This window comes from Trichechus manatus, unplaced genomic scaffold, assembly GCF_000243295.1.
Source record: "Trichechus manatus latirostris isolate Lorelei unplaced genomic scaffold, TriManLat1.0 scaffold00022, whole genome shotgun sequence".
In the NCBI taxonomy this organism is placed as follows: domain Eukaryota; kingdom Metazoa; phylum Chordata; class Mammalia; order Sirenia; family Trichechidae; genus Trichechus; species Trichechus manatus.
In genome coordinates this window covers 5,235,667-5,256,886 of record NW_004443958.1, presented here as the reverse complement: position 1 = coordinate 5,256,886, position 21,220 = coordinate 5,235,667, and the positions used below count along the sequence as shown (strand labels likewise).

The window sequence follows — 21,220 nt, the reverse complement described above, 5'->3', positions numbered from 1 at the left end:
CTTGATCTAAAGGGCACGGTTGGAATCCAAAAAAGAAAAGAAGCCAAACCAGTTGCCATCCACTCTATTTGGCAACCATGGTGGCACCATGTGTTACCAGTAGAACTGAGCTCAGGTTCAAAGGACTTTACGGAAGCTGACTGCCAGGCTTTTCTTCTGCAGCACCGCTGGGTGGATTCAAACCATCAACCTTTTGGTTAGTAGTCTAGCGCAAACCACTCGCGTCACCCAGAGACCTGGTTGGAATCCAGCTAGACGTAATTCTCAAAAAAGGGAGGAATACTGGATGGATACCAGACAAATAAAAAGAAATCACGCTAAAAAAGCACAGAATCAGAAAGTTTGGGTAATGGCAGAAAGTTAAGTTGACACGCTATGGAATGCTGGAAATTGGTATTAAGGCACTCTTCAACACATTCTTTTCATATCTATCTCCCAGCCAAAACAATGAATAAATTTAAAACTTGATTACACACCATTTTCCACTCCTTTCTCTCTTAGATGTTTTCTGTCACTTCCCCACAGCATCTGAGTTTTCAGTCTCCAAATTGCCCCTAAAAGCTTATACAAAGCATCCATAATTCTACCATCAGAATTATTTTGGCGTTGTCTGTTAATTTTAGGGTTCAGATCTTCAAATGTGTATTTTGTTATTCCTGGTTCACAGCATTATCTTCCAGGTCTTGAGATTCTGATGCAATTTCCAGTTCATACTCCTTTTTCAATTGCTGCATTTTCATGTTTAAATCCAGTAAAGTTCTGGCCAGCTGGCGGTTTTGGAAACGCATTTCCAGCTAAAAGTTAAGGGAAAAAAAAGGGAGGGATTTTTATTAGCCTGAGATAGAGATTAAATGAAACCACTCTGACTGCACAGGAAAAATAAGGCGTTTGTAAGAAGGGAAAATAAGATATCAAGAGAGATGTATTTCTCATCTTATTCTCCAGTCCTGCCTGTTTGGCCTGGCTATAAAACTGACTTTCCCGATGACAAGGGACAAGGTAAAATCCAGATATACAGATAGCTTTTGAAATAGCCTTGAAATGAAAACAAAAACAGCTGATGCACGAAGCTGTCCATATGAAAAATACCTATGCATGGAAGGCTGTTTTCAAGCAATGGCATGTGATCTGCAATGAAATCATTTATCTTTATGAGCTTTCTGAACCACAGGATAGCCACGCAGGGCCACCTGAGCATTCAGGACCCAGGCCTATTTACTTGATTACTTGTCATTTCAAGTTTTCAGAATTTTAAATGGTCTCCCTGCCGAGCAAAAACATTTAACAACACCTCAGAGGCATATGTGCAGTTATGTGTACTTATATAATCAAACACTTTTCACTCTAGAGTGAAATCTGTTATATAGCAAGGCTGATTTATACCCTCCTTCAGTGGGGGTTTATGAAGGGCCTCATGTATTCAAAAATAGATGCCTAGGGTGGTTTATCTAAGAAGCAGTCCAACAAAGGTTAGTCCAACATAATCTTTGTATTACAGCTGAAAACTTATGATCGACCATTTGCAAATTTCTTAAAGTAGGGCCTTGTTTAATACAGTTCCTGAGGATCTTGCTCTCTCTGCTTAAAACCCATCATCAACCTGCCAACAGAAACCACTCCAGGATGCACCCAGGAGTTCTGCTGGTAAAAATCAAACATTGCGAGTCCTCTCCCAATTCGCAACAAAAACTCATTGGATAAAATTAACTGAAGCTTCCCTCTAGGACATTTTTCTCCATTCTTCAGCACCTGGTGACACTTCCCTGACAGCAACTATTAGCGAACAATAAAGTAAATGAGCGTCCAGCAAACAAAGAGTAACAGCAACACAACCACCACAAAAAGCCCCTGCACCTGTGTCGTGCCTACAGGAAGCTTCAGTTCTCTCCTGTGGCACAAAATGCTCTATAATCCTGCTCTACTTTTCCAGCTTCATTTCCTGGCACTCTCACCACATGAGCCTGAACTGCAGCTGGTCAGAAAATTTGCTGGTCCCTGAATGAACACCATGCTGAACCATACCTTCTTCTGCCCCCTCTACTTAGGATGCTCTTTGCCGTCTCTCTTCCTGCTGAACTCCTATCTACCCTTCAAGACCCCAACCAAGTGCCACCTCTTCTTGGAAGCCCTCCCTGATTGCCCAGGCTGTCCCTTATGTGTGTTTCTACAGTGTTCTGTACACGTGCTTCTCATAACACACAAATTAGACTGAACTGATGATTTTGAAGCCAGAATTTGTTTCTTATTCATAATTGTATCCCCAACTATGAGTGCACTTCTGAGCACACAACATGGTAAATTCTCTATGTGTTTATTGAAAGACTGAGTAAATGAATGACTAAATGATGGAACTGCTGAATATCCATCATGTACTTTCACGCCAAGAATCACTGGGAGAAATTATCAATACTTGTTCACCAGCTAAATAAAGCAAAATATATCACACCTATTTAGGAAATTCAAACACCTGTGTTTTTTAACTTTTCTTTGATTGTGGATCCCTTGGAGAATGTGATGAAACCTATGAACCTCTCTGAAAAAAAAATGCACTTCATGCACATACAAAATTATGCGTATAATTTTAGGTATACAGAATCCCTGAAATCTATTCATAGACCTTAGAATCAATGCACCCCCCACCAAGACCAATTCAATCAACAAATAATTAAACCTAATATAAATAGCAACACAATTCTAAATTAATAGAACTTCTTCATCATTTTTCCTTGCACAAATATGTACATATTTGGATAAATACTGATTCCTATAGAAACACAGTTAATGGAGCATTATCAGAAACTACTTCTCATAGTTTCCTCATATGCATGCGAAAGCTGCACAGCGAATAAGGAAGACTGGTGAAGAACTGAGGCCTTTGAATCATGGTGTTGGTGAAGAATATTGAATATACCATGGACTTCCAGAAGAATGAACAAATCTATCTTGGAAGAAGTACAACCAGAATGCTCCTTAGAAGCAAGAATGGCAAGACTTCATCTCACAAACTTTGGACATGTTATCAGGAGGGACCAGTCCATGGAGAAGGACATCATGCTTGGTCAAGTAGAGGGTCGGTGAAAGAGAGGAAGACCCTCAATGATACGGACTGACACAGTGGCTGCAACAATGGGCTCAAGCATAGTAACAATTGTGAGGATGGTGCAGGACTGGGCAGTGTTTTGTGCTGTTGTACATAGGGTCGCTATGAGTCGGAACCAACTCAACAGCACCTAACGGCAACAACAACTTCTAGTAGAGGGATGATGTTAAGCTAACGCATCCACTCTCCTTTGCCTCTTCCTCATGACCAGTCACACACATTGGTGAAACAGTCGACCCAGATATTGATCCTGGTCTGCACCCCCGAAACACAGCATGTGTGTACGTGTAAAATTCTCTGGTTCTTTCTGGGATAAATCTCTGTCCTTAAGCGCAAATGACTTCAGTAATTTTGATACATACGTGCTGTCCTTATTTTGTTCAATCTGTCTCCAAGTTCTATTATAATAATTAAGCACTCAGCTGCTAACCAAAAGGTCAGCAGTTCAGAACCACCAACCGCTCTGCAGGAGAAAAGACATGGCAATCTGTTCCCATAAAGATTACTGAAACCAAAAAAAAACAAACCCATTGCCATCGAGTTGATTCTGACTCATAATGACCCTATAGGACAGAGGAGAACTGCCCTATAGAGTTTCCAAGGAGCGCCTGGTGGATTTGAACTGCCGACCTTTTGGTTGGCAGCCGTAGCTCTTAACCACTAGACAACCAGGGTTTCCATAGGGTTTCCAAGGAGCACCTGGTGGATTTGAACTGCCAACCTTTTGGTTGGCAGCCGTAGCTCTTAACCATTAGACCACCAGGGCTCCTCCTGTAAAGATTACAGCCTAGGAAATCCTATTGGGCAACCCTCTGTCATATAAGATTGCTATGAGTTGGAATTGACTTAATGGCACACAACATCATCATAATAAGAGCTGCTGTATAAATAGCATCTATGTTGTAGGCACTTCATATATAACATTATCTCATATCCTTATAGTAATCCTATGAGAACTATCTCCATTTTACACATGAGAAAGCTAAAGCTCACATTTGCTGATTAACTTTCTCAAAGCCACCAGTAAATGTTAACACTGGGATTTGAACCCTCATCTGTCTGGAGTTTTACTCCCCACCTCCTTCCCACCCCTATCCCCAATACATAACTTGCCTTAAATCCTGCTGATGGAGCACCTTATTAGAATGTTAAGGTTGGAGGGTGCCTCAGAGTTTATTCAATAAAATCTCTTCATTTTATTTAAATATGAGTCAACTGAGGGGGAGAAAGGAGTAGTGAAATATCCCGGTCAGCTGCACAAAGAGATGATGGCTAAGCCGGGTCTCAGCCTTCCAGTTTGGCTTCTTGGCTCCCGGCACACCCTTATGTAACTGTTATCAGGTGTCTCTGCTAGCCAGCTGCTCAGTGAGAAAATTAGGTGTTTCTTCAATATGACTGGATCAGAGATAGCACAACTCTGTCAGATAAAGATCGTTAACAAGGGTAAAATTAGATTTACTATCCTACTATGCTTCCTAAACTTAGAAACGAGAGATATTCTGTTAAGATTTTTAAGTCAGAGAATTTACTGATGGTTAAATCTGTTCTGAAGTAGTGGTTAATATTTTACTAGTAATCAGTGAAAACAAGTAGAATTTCCAAGTCTCCGCTACATGCATTCACAGGCAACATCATTTTAAAGTTTGAATTGTTTCACTCATTTTGTTATTTTCAAATTTTGTCTAATTTAAGGTTTTTTTAAAAAATTAAAAACAGTAATCTAAAATATTTACCAACACTTACACCTGTTTATCATAGGGTTGCTATAAGTCAGAATCAACTGGACAGCAGTGGGTTTTTTTTTTTTTAAACACCTGCTTAATATTTGGGCCTATCCTGTATAATGTCCAAAAGCTACAGTTTTACAAAACAACCTATTATTCCCAGCAGGGGCGGATTATCCAATAGGCAAGATAAGCATGATGCTTACCTTACCAGATCATTTGCGGCGAACAATTTCACATTTTTTCCCTACATCAAAGATTCTGCTTCTAGGTATGGCTGGCATCTCTCTCTCAACCCCACAGCACCTTCCTACAGAATCAAAGCCACTTTTCAAATTTATAATCCCTGACAGGTGTTGACGACCCAGTAAGCAAGGTCAGCACGGGTTTACTTGCGCTTACTTACTAAACTGCAGTGAACAATTTCACATGGGTTCCACCACATCTTTGTGAAACTGTGAAATTGTTCACTACAGATGATCTGGTAAGTAAGGTAAGCACCAGTGCTGACCTTGCATATTGGCTAATCTGTCCCTGATTCCCAGTTTTCTGAATTCTTACCAAAGGAAAATGTAAAACTTGCAGGATTTAAAGAAAAGACCTGAGGGAGGAAGACACGCTCCAACAATCCCAAGAGATAATTTACTTCATTCAAATTTCCTCCTTCACATGCCATACATACAAAAGTTCTCTGTAGTGTAGAAAAGTACAGAAACGAGTTGGAGAAGTGTTACTGGGATCTTGCGTGTCATTTGTAGACTCTCAGGCCCCAGTGGGTGCCAGCACCCTGCCGTGGGTCCTGCAGGGCCCCTTCCCACCCAGATGCTGTTGGGGAGATGGGGGCGACCAACGCTGTGTCTGGGTGTGAGTTGGTATCCTGGGAAGATCAAGGCCAGTGAGCAGCTCTCCCTCTCTGCATGCCCGCCTTCCCTTCTTCGGAACAGCCTCCCCAAATCCTCACGGAAGGCCTAATCCCCAGAGCGGCGAGAAGACCGCGGAGGAGCCGCCCGGGAGCCGGCCGCCCAGCCCGCGCCCTCACCAGTTCCGCGCGCAGCGCGGCCAGGGCGCCCTCGACGCGCGCCGAGCTAAGCTCCTCCGGCCGGGCCTCAGCCGCTGCCTCCGCCTCTTCCCGGGCCCGTCTCGAGCCCGCGCGCGGTACCGCCCGCTGGAAGGCGCGCAGCAGCCGCCGCCTGATGTCTTCCAACAGCCCGCTGGTGGTGGGCATCTCGTCCTGGGCGTCGGCGTCCACGCTGTCCCTGCGGAAGCCTCGCGTGGGACTATTATCCATTGGGTCCCTGATCAAAGGGACCTATTATTGCCTAGAGCCCGAGGGGTCCCCGGGAAGTTCCACTTAGCGACGACCGGAGTCCCCCGTCACGTCTCAGAGATGCCCAGTCGGTCCTCCTTCGCGCTTGCTCGCGATTTGTTTCCAAATTTGGGGATTAGGGCAGGTCAGGGCGGGGGTCACTAAGGGAGCCCGCCAGACCCCTGCCGCCTGGGACGGTATTATTGCTCTGCCGCTCAGAGATGCTTCATTTCTCCCAGCCCCATCTACATCCTCTATCACTCGTTAGCAGGAAAGGTGAAGGTGGTTCCCAGAACTCTGAGCAGACGTTTCAACTAAGTAACTTTTTCTTACTCCTTGGAGTGAAAGGGAGGAGCTGTTCAAGAAGAAGTCTTCAGGACTGAGCGAGGCACAGATGAAAGGTTTGGGACTAAACGTAGAATTTTTTGTCACAGAGGCTTCCCCAGTTTCCTTGATTATTTACTTTCTTGTGCCAGGCACGTGCCAGGTATTGGGAATGCAAAGGCCCCCATTACCTGTTCCCAGGTATTGTCCACAGTCTAGTGGGAGACGCTTGGCCCTATTTCCGTGTTAGAAAAAATGGTCTTTCCACAAGTCTAACAATGGCAGAATGCACCCGGGATTCTGAACCTCAGTGCTCCTTTCTATACTTGACTCCTTTCTGACACTTTCACATTTTAGAAAGGGGTTAAAATGAAAAACAGAAATCAGGCTTACCCCAAAGAGTGTCATTTTTTAATATCCAATTCATTGTTATCATGTGCCAATGTTACTCATATATCCGTTATGAATTAACATAATCAACTGGCTTTCTTTGATCTAACGAAGAATTACTAAAAAGGAATAAACAATCAAAAATTTTGTGTGATCATAAAATGCAATTTAAAAAAAAAAAAAAACAGTGACAGAACAATTGGTCCCTATTCTCCTGGAGCAACAGAGGAAGAAGGTGACCCAGGAATCAAAGAAGGAAATGGTCTGCAGGTCTAACTGCCTCCGTGAACCACAACTTCCCTTGTCATGAGACCAGAAGAAATGGATGGTGCCTGACTACCATTACTGAACATTTTGCTGAGGGACCCAATGGTTGGATCTTGACTGAAAGGAGGAAAACTGTGGAACAGAACTTCAATTCTTACTGTCAACCAGACTTACTGGCTACATTGAAACTAAAGGGACACCCCAAATCTATTGCCTGGAAACAACTTCTAAACCTTGAACTGAAACTATCCCATAAAGTTACCTTTAAAGTAAACAACAGCTCAGTTCAATAAATGTTTGCCTTGAGCACTGCACCCTTTTAAAGAATTACCTATATGAGACCAAAATGAAAACACTAACTCTAAAGCATGGATGAGAACTGTAAGGGGCAAAGAATGTAAGTTAAAGGTGGTGAAACAGTATGGGTAGAGATAGTGAGAATGGAGACACAAAGTGAAGTATGAAACCATCGTCAATGAACTGTACATGGAAAAATGGTTGAATGGGTATATGTTTTGTTGTGTATATTTTCACCAAAAACCAAAAAAACAAAAAACAGTGACAGGGATGTTCACACGGTACTCTCATCTTAGAGTTTTTCATTCATTCAATAAAGATATACAGGTCGCCTTCAATGTTCCAGGGTCCAGGGTAGGTATTGATGACGGTAAGAACTAATTTTTTTTTTAATGTTTACTATGTGCCAGGCACTCTTCATATATTAACCCATTTAATATTCACTACAAAACCGTAAGGTAAGTACTATTAGTTTCTGCACCTTATAGATGAATAAACTGAAGCAACAAGTGGTTAAGCAGTATGCCAGAGTTCACAGAGCTGGTAGTGGTAGCTTGGGATTTGCATGTAGGCAGTCTGGTTGTGTTCCAAACCAGTAGGATACACCCTGGATACACCTGCCTCCCAAAGAGGAAGAGAACGTACTTAGTTGACATGTTGAGTGAGTGAGGGATTGGGTCACTGTTCAGAACCCTACACTCATAAATTGTCAGTTCTACTGAAATAGCTAAAGATTTCAATGAATATGGAGGAATACAGATTACAAGGCCTCTGTGGATAATCTCCCAAATTCAACACCTAATAATAGTTTAAGCACAATTAAACACCTATCTTTGTATATTGTTTCATAACGAGATTCTAGAAACATTTGAATATTAATTCTATTGGTAGAAATTATGAAAATCCATATGGTCCATCAGGAACCAACAGAGTATAAATTTGTTGTTGTTTTAGGTGCCATCGAGTCAATTCCAACTCATACCGACCCTATGTACAACAGAAGGAAACACAGCCTGGTCCCTCGCCATCCTTACAATCATTGTTATGCTTAAGCCCGTGGTAGCCATAGTGTCAATCCACCTCACTGAGGGTCTTCGTCTTTTTCGCTGACCCTCTACTTTACCAAGCATGATGTCCTTCTCCGGGGACTGATCCCTTCTGACAACATGTCCAAAGTATGTGAGACGTAATCTCGCCATCCTTGCCTCTAAGGAGCATTCTGGCTGTACTTCTTCCAAGACAGATTTGTTCGTTCTTTTGGCAGTCCATGGTATATTCAATATTCTTCTCCAACACCACAATTCAAAGACATCAATTGTTCTTCAGTATACCTTATTCATTGTCCAGCTTTCACATGCATTGGAGGCAATTGAAAACACCATGGCTTGGGTCAGGTGCACCTTAGTCTTCAAGGTGACATCTTTGCTTTTCAACTCTTTAAAGAGGTCTTTTGCAGCAGATTTGTCCAATGCAATGCATCTTTTGATTTCTTGACTGCTGCTTCCATGGGTGTGGATTGTGGATCCAAGTAAAATGAAATCCTTGACAACTTCAATCTTTTCCCTGTTTATCATGATGTTGCTTACTGGTCCAGTTGTAAGGATTTTTGTTTTCTTTATGTTGAGGTGTAACCCATACTGAAAGCTGTGGTCTTTGATCTTCATCTGTAAGAGCTTCAAGTCCTCTTCACTTTCAGCAAGCAAGGTTGTGTCCTCTGCATAACGCAGGTTGTTAATGAGTCTTCCTCCAATCTTGATGCCCCATTCTTCTTCATACAGTACAGCTTCTCAGATTATTTGCTCAGCATACAGACTAAATAGGTATGGTGAAAGGATACAACCCTAACATACTCCTTGCTGGACTTTCAACCACACAGTATCCCCTTGTTCTTTTGAACAACTGCCTCTTAATCTGTGTACAGGTTCCTCATAAGCACAATTAAGTGTTCTGGAATTCCCATTCTTCAAAATGTTAGGCATAATTTGTTATGATCTACACAGTTGAATGCCTTTGCATAATCAATAAAACACAGGTAAACATCTTTCTGGTATTCTCTGCTTTCAGCCAGGATCCACTGGAAATCAGCAATGATATCCCTGGTTCCACATCCTCTTCTGAATCCGGCTTGAATTTCTGGCAGTTCCTGCTGCAGCCGCTTTTGAATGATCTTCAGCAAAATTTTACTTGAGTGTGATATTAATGATATTCTTCAGTAATTTCTGCATTCAGTGGGATCACCTTTCTTGGGAATAGGCATAAGTATAGATCTCTTCCAGTTGGTTGGCCAGGTAGCTGTCTTCCAAATTTCTTGACATAGATAAGTGAGTACCTCCAGCACTGTATCCGTCTGTTGAAACATCTCAATTGGTATTCCATCAATTCCTGGAGCCTTGTATTTCACCAGTGCCTTCAGTGCAGCTTGGACTTCTTCCTTTGGTACCATTGGTTCCTGCTTGTATGGTATCTAGTAAAATGGTTGAACGTCCATCAATTCTTTTTGGTACAGTGATTCTGTGTATTCCTTCCATCTTCCTTTGATGCTTCCTGCGTCACTTAATATTTTACCAGTAGAATCCTTCAATATTGCAACTCGAGGCTTGAATTTTTTTCTTCAGTTGTTTTGGCTTGGGAAATGCTGAGTGTATTCTTCCCTTTTGTTTTTCCATCTCCAGGTCTTTGCACATGTCATTATAATACTTTACTTTGTCTTCTCGAGCCGCCCTTTGAAATCTTCCGTTCAACTCTTTTACTTCATCATTTCTTCCTTTCGCTTTACTTACTTGACTTTCAAGAACAAGTTTCAGAGTCTCTTCTGAAATCCATTTTGGTCTTTTTTTCCTTTCCTATCTTTTTAATGACCTCTTGCTTTCTTCATGAATGATGTCCTTGATGTCATTCCACAGCTTGTCTGATCTTCAGTCATTAGTGTTTAAGGCGTCAAACCTATTCTTGAGATGGTCTCTAAATTAAGGTGGGATATACCCAAGTCATACCCTGGCTTTTGTGGACTTGTTCAAATTTTCTTCAGTTTCAACTTGAACTTTCATATGAGCAGTTGATTGTCTGTTCCACAGTCAGCCCCTGACCTTGTTCTGACTGATGATATTGAGCTTTTCCGCCGTCTCTTTACACAGAAGTAGTTGATTTGATTCCTGTGTATTCTATCTGGCTAGGTCGACGTGTATAGTCACTGTTTATGTTGGTGAAAAAAGGTATTTGCAATGAAGAAGCTGTTGGTCTTGCAAAATTCTATCGTGCGACCTCCAGCATCATTTCTATCACCAAGGCCATATTTTCCAACTACCAATCCTTCTTCTTTGTTTCCAACTTCTGCATTCCAATCTCCAGTAATTATCAATGCATCCCAATTGCATGTTCTATCAATTTCAGACTGCAGAAGTTGGTAAAAATCTTCAGTTTCTTCAGCTTTGGCCTCAGTGGTTGGTGTGTAAATTTGAATAATAGTCGTATTAAGTGATCTTCCTTGTAGGCATATGGATATTATCCTGTCACTGACAGTGTTGTACTTCAGGATAGATCTTGAAATGTTCTTTTTGACAATGAATGCAACACCATTCCTCTTCAAGTTGTTATTCCTGGCATAGTACACCATATGGTTGTCTGATTCAAAATGGCCAATACCAGTCCATTTCAGCTCACTAAGGCCTAGGATATCAACGTTTATGCGTTCCATTTCATTTCTGATGACTTCTAATTTTCCTAGATTCATACTTCATACATTCCACATTCCAATTATTAATGGATGTTTGTAGCTGTTTCTTCTTATTTTGAGTCATGCCACATCAGCAAACGAAGGTCCCGAAAGCTTGACTCCATCCATGTCATTAAGGTCGACTCTACTTTGAGGAGGCAGCTGTTCCCCAGTCATCTTTTGAGTGCCTTCCAACCTGAGGGGCTCATCTTCCAGCACTATATCAAGCAATATTCCGCTGCTATTCATAAGATTTTCACTGGCTAAGTCTTTTCAGAAATTGACTGCCCCACAGTACAATAAACTGATGGATATATGGGAAGAGTATAAATTTAGGGTTGCTTTTTGTTTGTTTGTCTTTTGGTGAAAAGTTGATGGGGCTTAAGAAACCCAGTACAAGTCAATATACAGTATAAAAACCAAAAATCAAACCACTGCCTTCAAGTCGATTCTGACTCATAGAGACTCTGTGGAACAGAGTGGAACTGCCCCATAGAGTTTCCAAGGAATGGCTAGTGGATTCGAACTGCCAATCTTTTTTTTTCCCCCAGTTAGCAGCCAAGCTCTTAACCATACAGTATAAGTATTTAAAATTCGTTTTCTGTCATGATTTTTCATTTCTCTTCCCAGACCATTTACTTCAACAAGAATTTCAGTTAAATTCATTTGAATTCAACAAAGAGTATACGGGCGTATGTTCGGTGTTAAGCATCGTATCATCTGAAGCAGATACAAAGGTGAATAAGACACAGCTTTTGCTTTTGGAAGCTCATAACCTAGGGGAACGAAGTCTCTCATTATTCAACATAATCTATTTAATGTCTTGTTATGTACCAAGCACTATAGGAGGTACTCAGGCTAAGTGGTAAACCAGAAAGACAAAACAGTGTTTTGAAAAAGACTGGTTTTACCATAAATGATTTTCTTCCATACATTGATTTTTCAAACATGGTACACCTTAAATTTTTAAATAATTTTACACAAGTGAAGTGGATTGAAGAAGTGGGGAGTTACGGTGACTATAACAGACATTTGAGTTAGGATATGTATTAAAAAATTACCCTAAAATTTAGGGGCTTAAAACAACAATAAACATTTACTGTCTCTCACACTTTCTGTGGGTAAGAATTTGGGAGCAACTTTGGTAATAACCCAGGATTTTTACGAAATTGCAGTCAAATGTTGGCCATTACTGCTGTCATCTGAAGCTGGATGTCATTAAGACTCAAAGATCTGTTTGCCAGATAGAAGCTCTATCCTTTTAATAACCTAGCCTTGGAAGTCAAATAGCATCACCACATTCTGTTCATTAGAAGTAACTTTTCAATGAAAGAGTTTCAAAAAATTTTCAGACATATTTTCAGAGTACTACAGAAAGAAAAATGACACATTACACATATGTAAACAATGAATTTAATAACTGCTAAATTCTTTCCAGACACAATGAAGATCTGAAGGCATTTGGGACATTTTTTTTTTAATGTTGAAAGAAAAAATAATTAACACTGATTTCTATATCCAGCAAAAATATCCTTTAAAGCTGAAAGCAAAGACATTTTCAAGTAAAAGAAAATTAGGAGAATTTGTCACCAGCAGACCTGCACCATAAGAAATACTGAAGGAAACTCCACACACTGAAGTAAAATGATGCCACAGGAAAATTTAGATTTTCAGGAAGTAAATCATAAATATTTAGGCATATATAAATAACTTAAATTCCTCTTAATGTTTCAAAAATACATATGACTTTCTAAAGAAAAATTATAACATTGTCTTGTGTGGTATATAATGAATTTAGATATCCTATATAAGACAACTATAGTATAAAAAATCTTGGGAATAAATAGAATTCTCTTCTCCAAGATACATACATGGCTGGTTCCCTTATTGCATTTAAATCTCTGTTCAAATGTCACTTCATTAGAGAAGTCTTCCTTCATCTAAACTAGTACCAGCACACACATCTTTCCATCCCTATCACTCTCTGACCCTTTACTTTTTATTTCTTAACACTTATTACCGACTGCCATGTTATATATATATATATATTTGTTTGCTTGTCTATTGTCTATATTCCCCTAATAGAATATGATCTCCATGAAAACAGATACTTTCTTTTATTAACTGCTATATCCCCAATGCCTAGAATGGTGCCTGGCACATAATAGGCACTACATAAAAATTGTGTTGAATGAATAAGGAGAGAGAGATCAAGGTAGGGCAAGAGGAAGAAAGAAGGGGAGGCTGATAGGAAGGAAGGAGCTGAGTAAACCAGCCAGGTTGCTGTAACAAATATGGAATATCATGTAACTTAACACAGTTTTCCAGAGTGGCTTCTTACAAAACTGGCAAAATGATAAGTAGGGCCTGCTTGAAACGAACCCAGTGTCCTCTAGTGAAAGGAAAAATAACTCTGTCCATGTAGCATATTTCTTCAATGCACTTGTACAAGGTGGGTTGCATACTTCAGTGAAAGGTCAGGCCCATCAATTCCGAATCCATCAAGCTGATGATGCCTGAACCCAGCAGTCTCAGCTAACTTCCTGAATCCATGTAATGCCTGGAGTCATGTGGTCTGCATATCTTTTTCTCCCTTTAGCATCTTAAGGACGGTGTCTGAGTCTTAATCACCTTTTTATATCTCCAGAAACTAACATAGTGCTGACATGAAGCAGATACTTAACAAATGTTGATTAACTAATAATTGATTAATACAAGCAGGGGAGGAGGTAACTACTATTCATAGAGAACCTCTTAGGCACAAAATATAGATAAAGATACGGATATGGAAGTGGATAAGGAGCCCTGGTGGCACTAACAGTTAAGCACTTGGCTGTTAACCAAAAGGTTAGTGGTTCAAACCCACCTAGTGGCTCTGTGGGGGAAAGACCTGACAATTTGCTTTCGTAAAAAGAATACCTTATGGGGCAGCTGTACTCTGTAACACATGAGGTTGCCTTGAGTCGAAATCAACTCGACAGCACCTAACAACAACATAGACATAGACACGAATATCAATAGATACAGAATGTATTGAATCCTCACAAAAATTTTGTGAGGAAGATAATTTTCAGGATGTGGAACATGAGGTTCAAAGAAAGTGAGAGATTTGTCCAAGGTCATATAGCAGACAAGGAAATAGCAGAGCTAGGACTTGATTGCAGATCTATATGGCCCCTACCCCACCCTAGGCAAATTATTAAAAATCTACTGTTGTTGCTGGGTGTCGTTGAGTCAATTTTCAACTCATAGCAAACCCATGTGACAGAGTACAGCTGTCCCGTAGAGTTTTCTTGGCTGTAATCTTTACAGAAGCAGATAACCTGGTCTTTCTCCCATGGAGCTGCCACTAGGTCTCCTTCAAAAATCTACTAATGGGGGTTAAGTCTTAGACTCCCTTCATTCCAGTTACCTGGGCCAGTCTTTCCCTAGCCCAAATGCCATCCTGCTTCACCTTCACCCTTAGAAAGGCAATCTTCTCTCATTCCTTTGAATACCAGAAGGAGGCTGTATGCACAGTTCATACCCTAATTCTTACAGAAAAACAGCCAAACGCAAGTCTGAAATTCCTCACGCAAAAGCCCAATCTCTCTCAAAGTCTTCCTACATAAATTCATCACTTAATATCCAACTTCTGTTGCAATTCATTTCTACCTTTTTTTCCTGCCTGCTCACCTTTCCCTGAGAAACCTAGATCACAGTCTTTTCACATGTTCATTAGTTGGGCCCCACGGGTCTTACATCTATTTCCACTTCTTTGCTTCCTATTCAGCCATCCACTCTGAACAATTATTCTTTCAGGCAATGAGCTCTGTGTGCTTCCACTGCAAACAGAACGGCCCCATGTGCTCTCTCTGTGCAAACAGAAACAAATATTTCTCTGGGTTTCAGAGAAAAGAGATTTTCCTTATAAGTCTTAAAATAAATATTTGTAGTTTTTACAGTAAATAGCTTAGTGGATTAGGCCATTCGAGAGCCCATTGGGAGTGTGGTCATTTTGTTGTTTCGGTTAGCTAATAAATAGTTGGCAAAAATTCCTTTTTGGTTGTGGAATGTTCAAAATGTAGTCATCGTCTTTCTAATTTAACTTGCCAGAACTCTGGGGTCCAAAGGCTGGTTTCAAATCCCAGCTTCCCCTCTTGCTGGCCATGTAACAGTGCAAGTTCTCTGGGTCAATTTGTTCACATGTAAAATGAAAACAACCTTTTTCTCCCACGTGGTTGCTGATTAACAAAATCACCTAGGACTAGACTGACACCAAGTAAGCCCTTCATAAGTGCTATTCCTGCTTCTCAGACAAGTAATGTGATTGAGGTTCTTGCTACTAGGGCATGTTTCTGAAAATTGCATCAAGGAAAAGGAAAATTATGACTCTGTGTATCTAAACAATACAGGAAATTTTGTATTAGGATTGCAAGAGAAAATGAGTCAGGGCTGAACTACAACAGTAGTACCAGGACAGCCAGTGCCCATTCCAATAGGTTGGATGACCATTTTAAATTGTCAATGACCGTATGGGACACATAAATCATCTCTATCTCATTCTCTAAGTGTGTGTGGTGGTTTGTATCATTGTTCAAAATATTATCTGCCTCTCCCTGTGGAAAAATTGTATTTCTCCACTCCACGAATCTCAGGCTTGGCCAGGGGACTTGCTTAGGCCAATGAACTGTGCGCAGAAAGGACGTGTACCACTTCCCAGCAAAAGCTTTAGGAGCCATTACACAGTCTGCCATCTTCTCTTTTCCTTCTCCCATGAACCTAGCAGTGTCATGGGATCTTCACCTTGGGCCCTGGAATAAAAATATCATAGAGCAGATGGGAAGCTGTCGTACAGTAAAAGTGTAGTTTGAGTGAGAAATAAATGTATGCAGTAATCCACAGGAAAATCCTCGGTGGTGTAAGCTGTTAACACGATCGGCTGCTAACCAAAAGGTTAGCAGGGGTGCTGCAGAAGAAAGGCCTGGTGATCTACTTGTGAAAAATCAGCCATTGAAACCCCTATGGATTGACAACAGCAACTTGAAAGATTAGATAGAAAACTTAGGGGGCAGTGAATTTATGTTAATGGGGGAGGAACAATTCAGAAAAGGAGGGTGAGAATGGTTACACAACTCAAAGAATGTAATCAATGTCACTAAATGAGACACGTAGAAACTGTTGAATGTTTTGCTGTGTATATTCTCAACAACAACAAAATAAATAAAATTATTTTAAAAAAGAGATAGAGAAGGAAACCAAAGACTCAAAGAAGAAACTAATCTACAAGACAGTCTACACAAACCATGACCTCATCTATCCTGAGACCAGAAGAACTAGATGGTGACCAGCTATCACTACCAACTGTTCTAATCAGGGCCACAGTCGATGGACTCTGATAGAAGGGGAGAAAAATGTGGAACAGAACTTCAAATTCCTAAAAACAAACAAATAAACAAAGACCTACTGGACTGGTTGAGACTGGAGGACTCCCTGAGACTATTGCCCAGAGATATTCTTCAAACCCTGAAGTTACCTTGAAGATTGACTCACAAAACAGTGAGTATCACCTGTAAGTACTGTGTTCCTTTAAAAATCACCTATATGAGATCAAATGGTCAACAATTACTTTAAAACAAAGATGAGACTGTAAGGGGCAGGGAGACTAGATTTATGGAAATGGAACAACCAGAACAGAAATAATGAGAATATTCACACATTGTGAAGAACATAATCAATGTCACTGAACAATTTGTGTAGAAATTGTTGAACAGGAACCTAAATTGCTGTGTAAACCTTCACCAAAAACACAATAAAATATTACATAAATTTAAAAAAAAGAAAGAAAAAGAAAACCTTATAGAGCACAGTTGTTCTCTGACACATGGGGCCACTATAAGTTGGAATTGACTCAACGGCAACTGGTTTTGTTTTTTGTTTGTTTTTAGTAATCCACAGAGATTAGTGTGTTTGCTTGTTTGAAAGCTCTGACAGCTACTTCTCCTCTGATTTGTTTCCTGTTCCTAGAGGTAGAAAGCAGAGGTAAGCCTTCAGCTGACTGAGAGTTCTGATAAATTGAAGTTTTACTGAATCATTTCTGTGAAGAAATATACAGAAGCTTACTGGCCTCTGACAAAAAAAAAAAAAAAAAAAAAAGAGAGGAAGCAGGCGGCTTATGTATGACCAAACATGTCATGGGATTTGGTTTCTTGGAATGGAAACATATGAAAAACATTTACAAACTGACATCTTTCACCATAAATTAATCTAAACAAAAAAAAAAAAAAAAAAAAAAATCTAGTTGTTGGAATGCACAAGAAAATTCTAGTAACTGTCCAAATACATCTGTTCTTTTATTAGACGAATTGTGAAAGTCATGTATGAAATATAGATAACAGTAACTATTTTTTATTGACAGAATATATAAAAGCTCAGATGATACTGTATAATTTTAGACTGTCGGTTTATAGTCTGAGAAGACTATCACAGCTTCATTTCCACACCATAAATTAAAAGAGCTCTGTTTTTGTTTTCATAGTTTTTGACTATTTATCTTGTCTGCATAGTCTGTATCTTAAAAACATTTCAGTTACAACCTTCTTCTAAGATTCCACTAAACATGGCACCACAAAAGTGTAGAAACTACAAGACTTATGGCACTTTCCTGCAGGGCCTTTTGTGTACTGTGATATTCAAGATTTGAGGAAATAAAATAGATGTCAAATTTGTCTAAACAGCAATTCTGATACTCTAGCAAATATATTTTTAATTTAACACAAGCTACACAAGTAGCTATTTTCTTTGGCAATTTCAATTCTAAGAAAAGTTCTAAATGCTCTAAGTGCTCTGCTGGAGAACATTATTATCTTATTTTAAGATTGAACTTTCTTTTCAGGAAAATTGAAACGTTATCCACAGTTAATCAGCATATGTTTGCTGAACTGTACTTAGTGCAATGCACTCTTCAAAGTACACCCAAGCAGAGAAATGTGTCAAGAAATGCATTTCTTTTGTGATGGATTACACAGATTTAAATGGAAAAAGTAGCAATTGCCAAAAGCATTTTTAGTGTTTGTGGTAGGGAGCCTTTAGGATGTCCCCAGTGATCGCTGCCTGGAGCTGGAGATTCACTTCCAACACAGAAAGCAGCAAAAGTGATATGATGTCACTTCTGAAAGTAGCTTACAAAAAAAATTGCTCATCTTGTTCAGTCTCTTGCTCTCTTGTTCTGAAGAAGCCAGTGTCTATGCTATAATCCATCCTATGGAAAGGTCCACATGGCAAGGAACAGAGGGGCCCCCCCAGCCGCAGCCAGTGAGGAATTAAGGTCCTCAATCCAACCATCTGTAAGGAACTGAATCCTGCCAACAATCACGAAAGTGAGCTCAGAAGCATATTCTTCCCCAGTCTAGCCTTCAGATGACACCACATCCCCACTCTACCCTTTCACTGCAGCCTCATGAGAGAGGACCCAGCTAAGCTATACCCAGATTCCTGACAGAAATTTTTAGATAATAAATGTTTGTTATTCTAAGCTTAAGAAGCCCTGGTGCTAGGATCACAACAGAAGGTTCTGGACAGAGCTGGAGAAGGATGTAGAGCATAATTCTAACTCACCAAAAAAAGACCAGATTTACTGGCCTAAAGGAGACTGGAGAAACCCCGAGTGTATGGCCCCCAGACACCCTTTTAGCTCAGTGGTGAAGTTACCTCCAAGGTTCACTGTTCAGCCTGGGAGTGGACAGCCCCGTAAAACCAAATAAGACTAATGAGGTACAGGAGTCCAGTGACAAGGTCCAGAAAGCAGAAGGGGACAAGGAAGCTGGTGATAGGGAACCCAAGGTTGAGTAAGGATATTGTTGATGTGTTGTGAGATTGTTAACCATTGTCATAGGGCAACATTTGTAGTAACTGTTAAATGTGAAACTATTTTGTTCTGTAAGCTTTCATTTTAAGAGAGAATAACAGCACAATTCGAAGAACATAGTCAATGTCACTGAACTGTGCATGTAGAAATTTCTGAAATGGTGTATCTTTGGCTATGTGTATTTTCACCAAAAAAAAAAAAAAAAGAGGTTGAGAAGTTAGAGGGTTGATATGTTGTGGGGTTGTTAACCAATGACATGTGTACTTCTGTTTCATGAGAAACTATTTGTTCTGTAAGCCTTCACCTGAAGTACAATAAAAAAAATTAAATTAAAAAAAAAAAAAAAAGAAGCCCTGGTGCCACAACAGTCAAGCACTAGACTGCTAACCAAAAGGTTGGCAGTTCATATCCACTCAGCAGCTCTGCAGGAGAGGGGATAATCTGCTTCTGTAAAGATTACAGCCTAGGAAACTGAATAGGGCAATTCTACTCTGTCACATGGGGTGGCTATGAGTCAAAATCAACTCGACACCTAACAACAACAATAATATTCTAAGTTTTAAACTTTGGGGTAATTTGTTACACAGCAATAGATAACTAATATAGTATATTACTTAAGTATCAGAAATATTTCTTTTTTTTGTTTCATGCTAAATCAATAAACATTTCTTTGGGTCCTGTGTGCCAAGACTACAAAAGGCATATAAAAATATATGGACCTAGTCCCTGCCCTCAAGGATTTCAGTATATTGAGGAAGTAGACATGTAGACAACTCACAATATCACGTCCAGTGTTCTACAAACTTTTTTTGACACCAAAGGTATCCTGTTATACCATCTTCTTTGTCACTGTCATGCCCTGGCTTCCAGGCCATTCCTCCACATTCATTGTAGACTTTGGCTCTTGGACCCTTGGTCTCCTCCTGTCTGTCTCCAGTGCCCTCCTGAATGATAGCAAATTCCACTTCATAATTCATTCAACAGTGTATCTTCCCAGTCTACCAAATGGTAAGCAAATTGAGGTTGAGGAAGTTGTTTATCCTGTTCACAAACAACATAAAGCACATTCTGTGGCTCGTATTTTTAAAAAAAGAAAAACAAAAACCCACTGCCCTCCAGTCGATTCTGACTCACAGGGACCCTATAGGACAGAGTAGAACTGCTCCATACGGTTCCCTAGGAGCAGCTAGTGAATTCAAACTGCCAACCTTTGGGTTAGCAGCCGAATGCTTAACCATTGCGCCACCACGGCTCCCTACTAGGTGTCATTAATTGCCTATTTAATTAAATAGAGTTTAACCTTAGGCTTTTTCTATTTCTCTGACCTTCATCACTGGCATTTGTTTTATTTCAGCAGTCCACTTGCATGAACCACACGTGGGAATTTATTATCACTCTGAAAAATACTACCTTTGGAAGACTGAATTCTGAAAATCTAGCCTCAGTCCATATCTTTCTTTCTATTCATTATTCACACCCACTTCTCAATTCAAGAAAAACTGCTTTATGAAATCTTCTTCTGCTTTTATATTTCTCCATTCCCAGCCAGAGCCCCATGGTAAATTATTACATCTAACCCATATCAACACCATCTAGTCCTCTAACCTCTTAGTCTTCTGCCAACCCCACCCAGTCAATCCCAACCTGAACATAATCTGTTTATCCATTGTCTCCTCTCCTATTCTTGAGCAGTTAAGTACTGCCATGTGCCCACATTCATCAAAAATATGTGATTCCCAACCTCAGCTGTCTTCTCGACATTGTTCATTAATCCTTTAACTCATTTCTCCTTGACCATCTAAAATCCCTAAGAAAAGCTATTTTAGACTCTGACCACCACCCACCCTCTCTTTGTTCCTCCATTCCCATCAGCCTGCATATAAACTATTTTCTTACTTCACTGAGACAGTAGTTACAACTGTTAGCAGACACAACATTTACCATGTGCCAATCCTTGTTCCAAGTGCTCTATATTCAATCTTCATACCAATCCTATGAAGTAAATACCAAAATTAACAACATTTTACAGACGGAAAAAAAGGCAAAGAGAAATTAAATAATTTTCCCAAGGTCACAACCCTAGAAAATCATACAGTACAAATTTTATCCATTGTTGTGTATATTCTCAACAACAAAAAAATAAATAATTTTTCATTTTTAAAAGTTATTATTGTACACTAGATGAAGGTTTACAGAACAAACTAGTTTCTCCTTAAACAATTAGTACATATATTGTTTTGTGACATTGCTTACC

The 21,220-nt window shown here is 39.9% G+C and overlaps 1 protein-coding gene across 1 annotated transcript; it reads right to left on the bottom strand.

The window, feature by feature from the left end:
- Window positions 1-378: 378 nt before the first annotated feature.
- On the bottom strand, window positions 379-6,112 carry AARD (alanine and arginine rich domain containing protein). Its single transcript, XM_004373024.2, has 2 exons — window positions 5,864-6,112; window positions 379-794 (listed from the first exon to the last, which is right to left on the bottom strand). Exons 1-2 carry the CDS (start codon window positions 6,110-6,112, stop codon window positions 651-653), a joined length of 393 nt encoding a protein of 130 aa, XP_004373081.1. The 3' UTR covers window positions 379-650.
- Window positions 6,113-21,220: the final 15,108 nt, after the last annotated feature.

What these genes read in the sequence shown, in the direction of transcription:
- AARD (XM_004373024.2), bottom strand. Translation starts at nt 6,112, where the DNA reads ATGGATAATAGTCCCACGCGAGGCTTCCGCAGGGACAGCGTGGACGCC. An exon ending in CCGCGCTGCGCGCGGAACTG is followed by an intron (nt 795 to 5,863) that starts GTGAGGGCGCGG and finishes CTTAACTTTTAG; the next exon opens with CTGGAAATGCGTTTCCAAAA.